General features: G+C 40.8%; 1 protein-coding gene across 1 annotated transcript in view; it reads left to right on the top strand.

The window, feature by feature from the left end:
- The window catches only part of LOC126990663 (glutamate--cysteine ligase-like), a 149,849-nt gene that overhangs the window by 89,819 nt on the left and 45,681 nt on the right, over nucleotides 1-14,349 (top strand). Inside the window, exons 8-9 of the mRNA XM_050849340.1 lie at nucleotides 7,917-8,060; nucleotides 9,114-9,295. Coding sequence (XP_050705297.1) covers nucleotides 7,917-8,060; nucleotides 9,114-9,295 — 326 coding nt within the window. The remainder of the gene's footprint in view (nucleotides 1-7,916; nucleotides 8,061-9,113; nucleotides 9,296-14,349) is intronic.

A 14,349-nucleotide genomic window follows, 5' to 3' on the forward strand; every position in this document is an offset into this window, starting at 1 on the left:
GATGTGTTATGAGTGGGGTCCCACAAGGTTCGGTATTAGGTCCACTTTTGTTTATTATTTATATCAATGACTTAGATACAGGAATTAGTAGTGATGTTAGTAAATTTGCAGATGATACCAAGATCGGTAGAGTAATTGAGTTAGATCGGGACGCTAGTATTCTCCAAGGTGAACTCAACAGATTGTATGACTGGGCGGATAAATGGCAGATGGAGTTCAATGTAGGGAAGTTAAGTATTCTGAGTGTAGGTAGGAACAACTCCTCACATAACTATTGCTTAAATGACACTCTCATAAGCAGGTCTGGGTGCGAGGGGGATTTAGGGGTCTTAGTGAGCTCTGATCTCCGTCCAAGGGCACAATGCATTCAAGCTAGAAATCGAGCTAATAGGGTACTGGGATTTATTTCAAGGAGCGTAGGCAACAGAAGCCCCGAAGTCTTCCTCAAATTATATTTAGCATTAGTTAGACCTCATCTTGACTATGCGGTTCAGTTCTGGTCACCTTACTATAGAATGGATATCAAAATGTTAGAATCGGTGCAGTGCAGAGGAGGATGACTAAGATGATTCAGGGGTTGATAAACTTGCCATACGAGGAAAGACTCAAACAGTTAAACTTGCATTCTCTAGAAAGGCGAAGGGTGCGTGGAGACATGATCGAGGTTTATAAATGGATGAAGGGCTTTAATAAGGGAGACATTCATAAGGTTTTGCTGATAAGAGAATCGGGTAGGACACGAAGTAATGGGTTTAAACTGGATAAATTCAGATTCAACAGGGACATAGGCAAAAATTGGTTTACTAACAGGGTGGTGGATGAGTGGAATAGGCTTAGCAGTCATGTGGTGAGTGCCAATACAATTGTCACATTCAAAAATAGACTAGATAAATTCATGGACAGCGATATTAGGTGGGGTTAGATACACGGGAGCTTAGGGTCAAAGGAGCTGTCTCGTACAGGCCTACCGGCCTCTTGTAGACTCCTGCGTTCTTATGTTCTTATGTTCTTATATGTACAGAGTGTACGTCGTTCTAGAAACAGCGAGGGTGGTGGTACTGTATGTTTGATTCAGCTTTCCAGCAACTCTTATGTGTTAAAAAAGCATTGTGAGACTGTACAGGTCTACACTTAATGGTCTGAGCATGCGCAGTTCACGAGAGACCAGTGTTTCTACACAAAAGCGCCAGCTTTTGACGATGGGACACCAAATAACACAACACCGGGTGCCTTCAACACCATGGCATGCTCACAAACGAATATGGAATATTAAATTTGAGGCAGTGAATAATCATTTTTGGGGCAAAGTTAAATGATTTTTCTCTGTGATATATTGATTTTTGAGTAGCATAAAAAAATAACCTAGTGTTTTAATTTTCATGACCTAAGTATGAAATCTCATCACCGAAGATATTTCATACCCCGAAGTTTTTCCATACAACACCGGGCCACGCATGCGCAGTAAGGAGACAACATTTTTTTCCTGAGAGGCGGAAAAAAAGTAGCGATTATCGCTAGTTTGCTTACAAAAGTAACGAAGATACCGATATATATTCAAATAAGTAGCGGATGGTCGATAATCCGATTTTGTTATCAGCGATAAAGTATCGCGATAACTTATCGCGATAACGCCCAGCTATGATAATTACTATAAAGTACCAGATTATTACCTTGCTCTTATCAGGCTACTATTAGGTGGGGGCCGGTCTATCTGGATGTAATGAGGAGTCCAGCGTCCTCAACCTCCCTGAGCTGTGTTTTCTCTTTCTTGTTTCCTTCTTCCTGTTCATGTTTCTCTCCTCATGTGATCAGGGAATTTATCCTCTCAGGGGTCCTTCGTCTCTGTCATACGGCTAGCAGTTAGGGTGGCTTGGATAAGGAGGGACATGCAACCCCTCCCCACAAACGGTACCCCTTGCTAAAAACAACATAAAAAGTAGAGGTTTGGGTCGCGATGACAGCCTCGACCCCTATCCGGTTTTGACGAGGTGCCCGACCACGCGGTCGGTTTCCTCGATACATCTACATCGGGCGAGCCTGCCATTATTGTCAAATGCAGATCAAAACTTACGGGACACCTGCATCTCGAAGGAGGATGAGCCCCTCTTGCCCCTCTTTTTTGTTTGAAGGTGGCACCCACCCGCAGAATCCGGCCCGGAATTATCCTTGGGAAGGCTGTGCGTATGTAGGGTGAGATGAGAGTAGAACGAACACGGGGGTGTGACAAACAACGCCTATAATTAATATATCTTCCATATCAGTAATAAAATAATTTCCCCTTGATGCAAAAAGAAGAAAATGGGAACCATCAAGATGGCGCGACGCTCTGATCTGCGAAACGGTGGGGGTGTTGGACTTTTAAAATAAGATTTTCGATTCTTTGAGAACTCGATGTTATATTTCGTATGTCTGATACGGTGCTTCTTGACTGTCAATACGTACTGATCCTAGTAGTTTGGTATTTAACAATGAAAACTACGTAGCTTTATTAATATCCGATGATGTGAACGTTACCAGCCAGATTTAACCTTTGACATAAATGCAGGAACTGATTTGCAATGTATGGGGGGGTACCGATGGAGGATTATCCCCATGAAATTCCATATAAATGCCTACAGGCCCTACACTGTTAACCAACGTCTGCTTCCTCTGACAATTGCAATAGTCCCCTACTTCAGAAACAGTTCGTTCTTTTCCTAAAGCTCCTGTAAGACCTGTTGGAAATGGGAGGAAGAAGATAAAAGCATGCATTCTAACATAAAATGTACAGGCTATTTCCAGATTAGAAGATAAGGAAACAAAAATGAAGCGTAAGTTACAGAAGAAACAAGGAAAACGGGAAAATGAAGTTAATAAGAAGGGATCTCAAACCAAACGAGACAAAATGCAAGACACCTCAGAGAAGGAGAATCCTGAAAATTTGCCTTTCGATGATTCTTCCGAGCATTTGGATGAGGTCTAGGATCTTTTCCAGGACAACATCCCAGAGCCCAACGACTTTGAATTAGTTGAGCTGGAGCTAAAAGAGGAAAGGAGTGTCGGAAGTAAGGTGTATTACGTTGGCAAGATGTGCTGAAGACAATTGCAAGTATAACATTTCTTTCTTGAAAATAAGTTCTAAAGTTGGACATATAGACAGATTCTACTTTCTTGAAGTAGAGAACGTAAGTAAGACAAATGAGGATAAAGTAAAAGGGGTCTTGGGAGAATCTATAAGAGCCAAAATTGCTCGATTTGTTTTATTCAAGATCGCTCTAACTTCCTTCCATAAGCGGTAAGCAGAGCAAATACAAGGTGCTTATATCAGCCCTTCTATGGTCATATTTTGCTGTACAGGTTCATTTGCCTTAGTTTTGAGAACAGTTACAATTACAGATTGATACTGAACACTGAAACCTGGTTTGTTTTACAGCAGATAAATACTGAAATCCAATGTAGACAAATGCACACATATTTGTGGGACAATAGGTTCATAAAATGTTTCGTTCATTTTCTTTAAATATTTAATTTCAGATTAACGTTCTTTACAACTCACTATTCATTTTATTACTGAAACTTATTGTTTAGATCATCCCCATGCAGTGTCTGAACCCTAACTAAGGGTAGCATTTGAATAAAACTCATATAAAAGGAAGTTAATGACATTATTAGTAAATATTACCATGATAGGACTTTACCTATAGTATATTGTGCAAGTATTATTTTCCATTGAAGTTGTTTACCTGATTTTTGTGAATATTTTCAACTAGCTGTTCGGATTACCCTCATCTCACCCTACTCCTGATACGTATAAAGTCTCTCGAAGAATCATCTACTGACTTACGTACCGAACGCGTTCAAAAGGCTGAGGGTGGGTAAAATGGGACTCTCTGAGACGAGGAAACTTGGCAGAGGTGCCATTAGTAGTGGGGGGACACTTATTACTGGTCCGGCATGAGAAATAATGTCTGTTTTGAGTGGGTAGCAAAATATATCTCCTGCCAACTGGAGGCATTTGTGGTTGAGGTTACTCTAGTTGATGAGCGCATAATTCAAGTGAGGCTGAAGCACACCCCTACAGTGTACGCCCCAATGGATATATGTGAAACTGAGGTGAATGAAGTTTTCTACGCCAAACTCGTCGTCGTATTAGACCAGTGCTTCTCTCTGTACACACTCATTGTCTTGGTTGACTTTAGTCGCGCTGCCAGGCTTACTGGGAATCGTGACCAATATAGGGCTTTGTCGTGGAGGGCTAGAGCTCTCTCAAAGAGAAACAAGGCACGCTTGGCAGGTCTTGCCCATCTAATGCTCATGCGGATTCGTATAACCAGCTATTGAAGCTGCAAAGGCCTAAGCTTTCCTGTTCCACGCCTGGTAAGTCGGTAACTAACCATATCCTAGCGCCGACGTGAGGTTCGACAAAGGATGCTTTTAATCTTGATCTCAAGAAGGCGCTTTATTCAGTGCATCGCGAGGCACTCTGAAGTATCCTGCGACTCTGCATGATTCTTGCAAGGACCATTGGTTTATAAACTAGCCCGTACTCTAGGACTGCCAGGGTCACTCATTATTTTTGCTGCTGATACAGTAATCGTTGCAGATTCACTGGAGATCCCCCATGGTGATGACTCTCTAGGCACGAGGAGGTGAAGACCGTGAGACTCCAGATCTCCTGGGCCAAGACTACAGGTGTTTGGAGCCTTGCTAGATGTAACAGTACTTTCTCTTCATGCATGTGGTGAAGGCATTGATATTTTGGACAATTTCACATACCTTGGTAGTGTAGTACAGCACAACGGCGGATCTCATCAGGAAGTTTTACGGCGGACTGGCTTCGCCTTCGCTTTAAAACTCGCTTAGCACAAGTATATGGAGTCGCCGATACCTGTGCAGAGCTACAAAGATCCGGATCTTCAAGTCAAGTCTTACTCCATGGATGTGACAGTAACACTAACTAGTGACCAAAAGAGGCGGATTAATGTCTTTGGTATTAAGTACCAACGCAGAATCACGTTATATCGTTGGAATAACTGTGTCAAACCGGTATTTACTCCATGAGGCTGAGTTAACACCAACTCAGGCTCCATGGGTGGCACGCTACCCTAAAGCTGACCCTGCTAACCGGGTTATCTCCTCAAGAGACCTGAGTGGAGGAAGCCAAGGAAACGCCCACAGAATTTCTAGAAAGAGCTCAATAGTCAATAGTTCCTGCCTTGAGGTAAGGAAAGGGAAAGGGTCCTGCATGGAAACTTGCCCGGAGGGACCCCCGACTCTAGCGTCGTAGTGTGGACAGTGACCCCTCCCCGTATATGCCCCTTCTAATTGACTGATTGACTGATTATTAATATTGCTAATTACTTACCTTACTATTACTATATTATCTTGTGTATGAATCAATTTTCTTACCCCTGAAGTATGGAAACTTTTCAAAAATATTACTATATTACCTTGTATTACCTTTATGTACGAATTCATATTAATATCCCTGCATTATAGCAGCTTTCCAGTATTGGTAAATCTGGGCATTACAAAGGCAATTTAGTGATTAACTTATTGGTCAAGTTATTTAGTAAATGACGATCTCATATTTTTTCAGCAGTATTAGCAAAGATCTTCTAAATGATAACATACACTTATCCGAGGCTTTCCTTTTTTTTTTTTACATCAAAGGATGCGGCTCAAGGGCAATAAAAAGAGTACAAAAAAAAGCCCGCTGTTCGCCGCTCCCACAAAAATAAAAAGTAAAGAGAGGTCTATTTCGGTTGGAGAGGTTTTCTTGATTCACTTTTCTTGAAAGAGGTCAAGTCATAGACAGGAGGAAATACAGACGAAGGAAGACTGTTCCAGAGTTTACCAGTGAAGGGGATGAAAGAATGGAGATGCATTATTTTTTTTTCTTTATATGCTTCCGTTGACGTTGTTGCCATACTACTTCTACATAATCCAAATTTTGGTTTAATCAATGAAGTAATTAACTTCTTCATCATATCATTGTCCAAGTGATGGGACGTTACTCATATATTTCTCCAGAACTCTTTTATGTTTCTCCAAATATTTTGTTGATGTGACTTTCACGCGATAGGTTTTCCTGTATAACAACTCCCAAGTATTTCTCTTTTCTCTCTTCCAGTAATAATTCATCGCTCATTTACATTGTCTCCAGTGTCTTCTTTCACTCCTTTCAGTATGCAGCACTCGATACTTTTTATATTAAATTCAATATCTCATATTTCGTTCCATCTATATATTTTATATATATCATTGTGTAACTTTGTCTTCTTGAGTTATTTTTTTCTCCTTAATTTTCCATAATATGCAAACAAACTTCAATAGTTGTCGATTCCTTCCGTCATACTAATTATATAAAATAAAAACATTATGTGTGCCACTATTAAATCTTAGGGAACACCGCTTGTCAATTGTCTCCACTTCGACTTTTTATCTCTTACCACTGTTTTCATTTATCTTCCCTCTAAGAAGTCTTTCATCTAGGCTATCATTGCTCCCTGCAGTCCATCTTTCTTCTTCAATTTCCATATCAGTCTTTTATATGGCACTTTAACAAAAAACTTCAAGTCCAGGTAGATATAATCCTCCCATCCCTCTCTTTCCACTCTCGAATTGAAACTTGATAAGTTTGTTACACAAGATCTTCGTTCTCTATAAGGCCTTCCTTCTACAATTCGATGACTCTTCTTTGTTTCCAGTTTTATATATTTGCATTATATCTTGGAGGCAGTGGCTGAGTGGTTAGCGTGCGGGCGTGGTGAGCCCGCGGGCCTAGGTTCAAGTCCCATCGATACACGCTGACATTTTCCACTCATCGCCAAGTGCTGCCGAATGCTGCCCAGATCTTCAATCAACCCTAACTTCAGCGACTATGTTCAAGTGGAGCACCAGGGCAGCATGGGCCAAGCAAGAGTCATATACGGCAGCCACTTTAAATTAAATTAGATTGCGCCGCTGACGGTTGGGGCCGTCCAAGAAAGCCTACAGGCGCTACAGGGAGCACTTAAAAAAATGCTCTTCCATTCGATTGGCATTTTACCACTGAGTGTGTGTGTGTGTGTGTGTGTGTGTGTGTGTGTGTGTGTCAGCAGACTGGCGGTGAGGAAGGGATACAAAAAATATACGCAGTTCATAGAGGAAGAAAGGACTCGTGTAATAGTAAGGCTAAAGGACAGCATAAAGGTATTGAGCTATCCTTTACACTGCAATATATGATGTCACTTTTAAAGGTCAACGAAGAAAATAAGACAAGGCCGCATCAGCTGTATGTTAAAGTGTGTGTGTGTGTGTGTTTGTACTCGTGTGCCTGTCTCGCTTTGTCTCCCTCGTTTTCTGGTTTGAACTAACGTACGAGTCTTTTTTCACAAGGATATCACGTATTGCAGTGTAGAGGATAACACAGTACTCTTTTGCTGCCCTTTATGCTTACTCCACATTTTTTTTTCCTCCCTGCACTATGTACCTACCTAAAGAAAGCATAGTACATCCAAAATCTAAAGTCTTAGATCTTGAGTACATCTTCATTCCTCTCTCACCGCCAGCCCCACTGATTTCGTCTATTAATGGGACCAAACACACCTAGATCCGCCAGTAGGATATATTTATGTACTCGTGCCACAGCAGAGAGTATCTAATGTGAATACATTTAATCAAAATTCCAGATGACAGTATCAACAGAGTAATAATTTTATCCATAAGACGGGAGTGACCATGCTCACCATGTAAGAAGGACAAAATCGCAATCCTAGTCGTTTGGCGTCTTACCATTTATAAGATCTTTTGTATCAGAGTATAGTAGCATTTTCTTAGTCTTTGTTTTATAACTTTATTGATTAGGCAAATAATTTGGGCATGAAAGATCCACAAATTCATTTATGTTTGATGCTTTCAATATTTCGTCGGCGCTAATAAGTTTTCGGCGGCAGGTTGAAGAGAATATGAAGAACTGCCAGAAGCGGAACGCTGTGCTGGAGCAGAAAATGTGGTTCAGACGAAATCTTTTCGGCCGCGACGGAAACAAGGCCGACGATGTTAGTCAGATGACCGTCAGCGAAATCATCAACGGAAAGGTACTGACATAAAGCAGATAATAATAATAACAATAATAATAATAATAATAATAATAATAATAATAATAATAATAATAATAATAATAATAATAATAACAATAACAGCAATAACAATAACAATAACAAAAATAATAATAATAATAATAATAATAATAATAATAATAATAATAATAATAATAATAATAATAACAATAACAGCAATAACAATAACAATAACAAAAAATAATAATAATAATAATAATAATAATAATAATAATAATAATAATAATAATAATAATAATATAACAACAACAATAACAACAACAACAACAACGATCATAACCATAATCATAATCATAATCGTAATCATAATAATAATAATAATAATAATAATAATAATAATAATAATAATAATAATAATAACAACAACAATGATAACAACAACAACAACAACAACAACAACAACAACAAGGACGACGACTACGATGATGACGACAATAACGACAATGATAATAATCTTACCCAAACAGAGATTTGTGGAAAAGGGAGTTTGAATGATCAATCAGAGGTAGGAGATAGTTTGCATTCACGATTGGCTGAAAGTTATGTGAAGATTAATGTGTTTAGTAAGTTGAAATAAATGACAATACAGTTCTATGGAGAGGAAATTTGCTTTCGATGTAATCTAACTTTATCAACACGAGAGCTAGATGGTAGTCTGCCCTCATGATTGATCAATTGGTTTGAAGCTATTAAATGATAATATTGAGTTAGTAATAAGAATTAGCAAAGAACTGAGAAGTTTGCATGCCCCAGAGCTAGAAGGTAGTTTGCACTTAGAGAGATCGACTGTTTGAATGACAATAATGAGTAATATAGTGTTAGTAAGAAGGAACTGGGGACGGAGTGGAAAGCAGGAAGATAAATATGAAAAAGTATTGAACCGTGCAAAGTCAACAGAGTATGGGATGGAGATAAAGAAAGGGGCAAATAAAAGAAAAGCACAACCCTAGTATTGATCTCCATCCTCAAGCTCTTAGTCCCCAACTGCTTCAGTAGATACGCTTTTCTTAGGGGGACGAGTTTGTGGGTCTGATACCACTGGTGCGGCAGTATCTTGGGGCGCTGGATATGGACGCCGACACAGCCTGCACCATTAGCCAGTACCTCAGCTTTATCAGTGCTCGGGCGTCAGGGGCGGCCATGACCACAGCCACCTGGATGAGGAACTTTGTCACCACACATCCGGAGTACAAGTGAGTAAAAAAAAAATTATGTCACCATTCCAATACTCAACGTCAGTACAAGGAAGTGAGGTAAGAATTATTCTGGTTAGGTGATAATTTACGTTTTGCGAATCTTGAATTCCAGTGTAGTTTTATTTATACGCCTCCTTGGTACAATTAGAGTTGAGGAGACTTGGCAATGCAGAGATCAGTAGTGGGGGCTATACCTGTATAATCCTGGTCAGGCTAGAACGATAGTGCTCCCCTCAGAGGAGTACTTCCAGCCATTTCTAGCCGACTGTAGTCGTCTGTTGTTTGGGTTACACCGGTTGATAAGCTGGTGGGGTTGAAGCACACTTTGGGTTTTAAATCTCTTATGGCAGTGAGCGCTCCTACCGAGATGGGGCAACTTGAAGAGAAAGAGATGTTTTATACCAAACTTGACTCCATAGTCGATCGTTGCCCCCAGCGCGACATACTCGTTGTCTTCAATGCATCTTTTTTTTTTTTACGGTAAAGAATGCAGTTCAAGGGGAAAAAACATATGAAAACAAAAAAGCCCGCCAAGCACTGCTCCTATAAAAGAGAGTAGTAAAGAATGACCAACAGAGAGGTCAATTTTAAGAACGATGTTTTCTATGCTCTCTCTGGCCTCAACTCTCAAAAGGCTTATGGACCTGATGGAGTGCCTCCTATTGTTCCTAAAAAACTGTGCTTCCGTGCTTACACCCTGCCTGGTCAAACTCTTTCGTCTCCGTCAACCTTTTCTTCTGCTGGAAGTACGCCGTCATACAGCCTGTGCCTAAGAAGGAGGACCGTTCCAATCCCTCAAACTACCGCCCTATACCTTTACTTTCCTGTCTATCTAAAGCTTTTGAATCGAACCTTAACCGGAAGATTCAAAAGCATCTTTCCACTTCTGACCTTCTATCTGGTCGCCAGTATGGGTTCCGCAAGAGTCGTTCTACTGGCGATCTTCTTGCTCCCTTAACTAGTAGAAGATAAAATGCCAAACCAGCTTCAAATTGCCTGAAGCTAGTTTGGCATTCACTGGAAGCGACAAGCTGTGGCGGTCCTGGCATTCTCGTTTTACCGGGTTGTGTTTTGGTAGGGTACGAATGAATGGCCGGAAGTAGGGTCTGAAAGAGTTTTGGTAGACCGGAAGTAGGGTACGAACGACCGAAAGTATGGTACGAACGACTGGATGTATGGGATGAAAGTTTTTTTTGTTTGTGTACGAATAGATCGCGGAAGTTGACCAGTTGTACCGGAAGTAGGGTACGAACGACCGGATAGGGTAGACCTGAAATATGGGATGAAAGTTTTGTTTGTATGGGTACGCATAGATCAATGACCGGATGGCATTCGTCCATGGCATTTTAGATTTACGGGGTGTCCTGCGAGCGGAAGTCGATAGTCGTGTATGGGACATGAGATCAACGGGAAGTCGTGCGAGCGGAAGTCGACCAGTTGCACCGGAAGTAGGGTACGAATAGGTGAACGACCGGAAGTAGGGTATGTTTTGTCGGAAGTAGGGTATGAATAGGTGAGTGAAGTAGGGTATGAATAGGTGAACGACCGGAAGTGTTGTTGTTCCAGCGAGCGGAAGTTGACCAGTTGTGTTTTGTTAGGGTCCGAATGAGGTGATTGAACGGAAGTATGGTATGTTTTGTTAGACCGCAAGAATGGGATGAAAGTGTTGTTTGTTTGGGTACGAATAGGTCGCGGAAGTTGACCAGTTGTACCGGAAGTAGGGTACGAATAGCTGAACGACCGGAAGTGTTGTTGTTCCAGCAAGCGGAGCAGTTGTGTTGGGGTTCGAATGAGTTGATTGAACTGGAGTATGAATGTTGTTGTGTTAGACCGGAAGTAGGGTACGGACGACCGGAAATAGGGTATGTTTTGTTAGACCGGAAGTATGGGATGAAAGTTTTGTTTGTTTGGGTACAAATAGGTCGCGGAATGTGACCAGTTGTACCGGAAGTAGGGTACGAATAGCTGAACGACCGGAAGTGATGTTGTCCCTGCGAGCGGAAGTCGACCAGTTGTGTTTTGTTAGGGTCCGAATGAGGTGATGGAACGGAAGTATGAATGTTATTGTGACCGGAAGTTGTGAGTACGAATAGGTGAGTGAATGTGTGTTTGAGTATCTGCGAAGGACCGGAAAGTTTGTTATGGTTAAAGTCAATGACCCTTCCGTTGTTGTTGTTTTGGATGGGTAGGAGGGGTGAGGGATGGGGTGGCGGGTTTGGGTAAGATTGGAATGTGGTTCAAGAGTCGGCCTTGTACAAGGTTGGCTTTGAAGAGAGAGAGAGAGAGAGAGAGAGAGAGAGAGAGAGAGAGAGAGAGAGAGAGAGAGAGAGAGAGAGAGAGAGAGAGAGAGAGAGAGAGAAGAAACGAAGAGAGAAAGAGAGGATAACAGGAGAGAGAGAGAAAGAGAGGATAACAGGAGAGAGAGAGAAAGAGAAGAAAAGGAGAGAGAGAAAGAGAGGAAAAAAGGAGAGAGAAAGGAAGAGAAGAAATGGAGAGAGAGAAAGAGGAGAGAGAGAGAGAGAGAGAGAGAGAGAGAGAGAGAGAGAGAGAGAGAGAGAGAGAGAGAGAGAGAGAGAGAGAGAGAAGGTGAAAGACCAAGGCGGAAAGAGAAGCAACATATGAATGACGGGAATCTTACCTTGTTGTAACACGTGCGAACACTATCACAGCAGGAAAGAGACTATGGAGGATGGCGTAAAAGTCGTTACAAATGACACACTTGCTTCCGGCCCTCTATCCCCCCCCCTCTTCCCGCTCCTTCCTCCTCTCCCCGGTTTACAAAAAGTCGTTGGACTAGACACACCTGTCCCCCCCCCTTTCTAGCAAATATGATGTGTAACCACCCCCCTTTAGCAGATGTGATAGGTAACCCTCCCCCCCCCTCTTTAGCAGATGTGATAGGTAACCCTTTCCCTGGTGGGGAATGGCTTATCGTCACATGGTTGACTCATTGCTGTTGCGGGATGACGGTATATATTTCGTGAGAATGAAAAGCAGTGCTTTGTGTAAACAGTGTGGGAGACGAAAGTCGTTTAATGGTTCGTGTCGGTCGTGTGTCGACAGTGACCGCCATGGAGATGACACATTGTGTGAACGTTGTGGGAGACGTTTCATACTTTCTCCTTCCGTCCATGTTCTTCACCACGAACTAACAATGCGGATAAACTCTGTGAAATATATGGGATAGTATTAGGTGGGATACACCTGCCCCCGCCCCCACCCTCCCGCATTTTTCCGGGCGTCAAGATAAAAAAAGATAAACTACCACCGCTACAGTCTTTATATAAGGAATAATTAAAATGAATGAGATTTTATGATTTTTATTGAAATCTAGTGAGAAGCTAGCATGCCAAAATCTTATATTAGCTTCATGCAGGTTGATTATTTTTCTTTTGTCTTAAATTCAAACTTAATCCAGTCTGACTAGTTAAATCATTACATAGACACAATAAATTTTGAATTACACTCTGTAAAAATACATCTTAATTCTGGATGAGAGGAATAATTCAGACAAGTTATAGTACACACACATGGCATACAGATGATGATGATGATAACAATAATAATAATAATAATAATAATAATAATAATAATAATAATAATAATAATAATAATAATATTTCAACGTTTTGTGGATCATATGCATGTTTTTCTTTAACGTTTCTACTACCTAGTTACTATTTCCCCATCACCTTTTAACAACCCTTTTACTACATCCCATTACGCCCTTGCTACTTATTGGTGCCTCTGGTGTGCACATTCCCACAACCTTTATGATAAGCATACCATAACCTGTCTTCTACGTTGTGTAGATTTTTTCACCACTTGAAAAATCCCATTTGCTACACCCCATTGCGTTTCTTGCTACGTTACTGCTACCTTTAGCGTGAATATTGCCACAACCTTCCTGCTAAGAATACCATTACCTTTCTGCTACGTTTCTTGCAACGGCTCCTTCTATTACCTGTTACCTGTGTCATACATCATATTTTCGTTTACTGCTCACAGTCACATAACCATAATCTTTACTTTTCGTTAATGCATATATACGACACTGAAAATTAATATAGTTGCACTTGAAGATGAGATGATCGTAAAAATTTTATTTGGTCTTAGGGCCACTTTCACAGTCGTCTGGTACGCATCCTAACCAAAGGCCCTACCATCCTGGTAGCAGCCGTTACCATCGCCTCGATCCGCTTGGTATCGGCGACTACCAGCGTGGTGACGATCATGACAAGACGAAGGCGCGTGATTCGGCTGTGTTGGTATACCGGAGCGCCGGGAAATGTCAACATTATATCAGCTGAGCGGAGGATTATGATCGAAGGATAAGTGTGAAAAATAAACGTACAAAGAGTAAACGTGAAGAATAAATATAAAGAATAACTGAGAAGAACAGATATGATGAAAATTGTGAGTGTCTCGCTGTAATACACCGATCAAATCTGCTGATAGCTTGATATTTCCGAGGATAACTGGTGAAAATTTATTTAATAATGGTGAAAAGTTTAAAAATTATATTATTTAGCATATGTCAGCAAGATCTTCACCTGTATATATTCATTACATTTGTTCATTATTCACACTTATTTAGCAGGCTTCACATTTATTCATTACATAACAGCTGATTTCGTTATACGTATGCCATATGCATATACATACATATGAGGCTATCTAGAATAATAAGAGAGTTTAACCAAGAAGGAATAACAAGTGAATAATGGTGACAAGTATTAAAGTCCTCCCTTCTCCTTTATTGTACATTTTGCAACAATAAACAATTAATCAATCAAACTGAAATTCTCAGCAGGACGTTTACTGGTCAGCAGGTGAAGTGAGTTCATGTCATTCAAAGTCTTATAATTGTTTTCTCCTTTTACCATTGAAGCCGTGCAACGTGTTGCTGTATTGTGTAATATTTTTTTTACATCCATTTAAAGAAATAATATAACCACTTGAGGGCAAGAATTTGTACTATTTACTAATTAATGGCATTGGTAAGCTCCATTGGGGAGTACCCGCGGCTACCAGAGCTCCGTTACCAGAGG

This window comes from Eriocheir sinensis, unplaced genomic scaffold (genome assembly GCF_024679095.1).
Source record: "Eriocheir sinensis breed Jianghai 21 unplaced genomic scaffold, ASM2467909v1 Scaffold188, whole genome shotgun sequence".
Taxonomy (NCBI): domain Eukaryota; kingdom Metazoa; phylum Arthropoda; class Malacostraca; order Decapoda; family Varunidae; genus Eriocheir; species Eriocheir sinensis.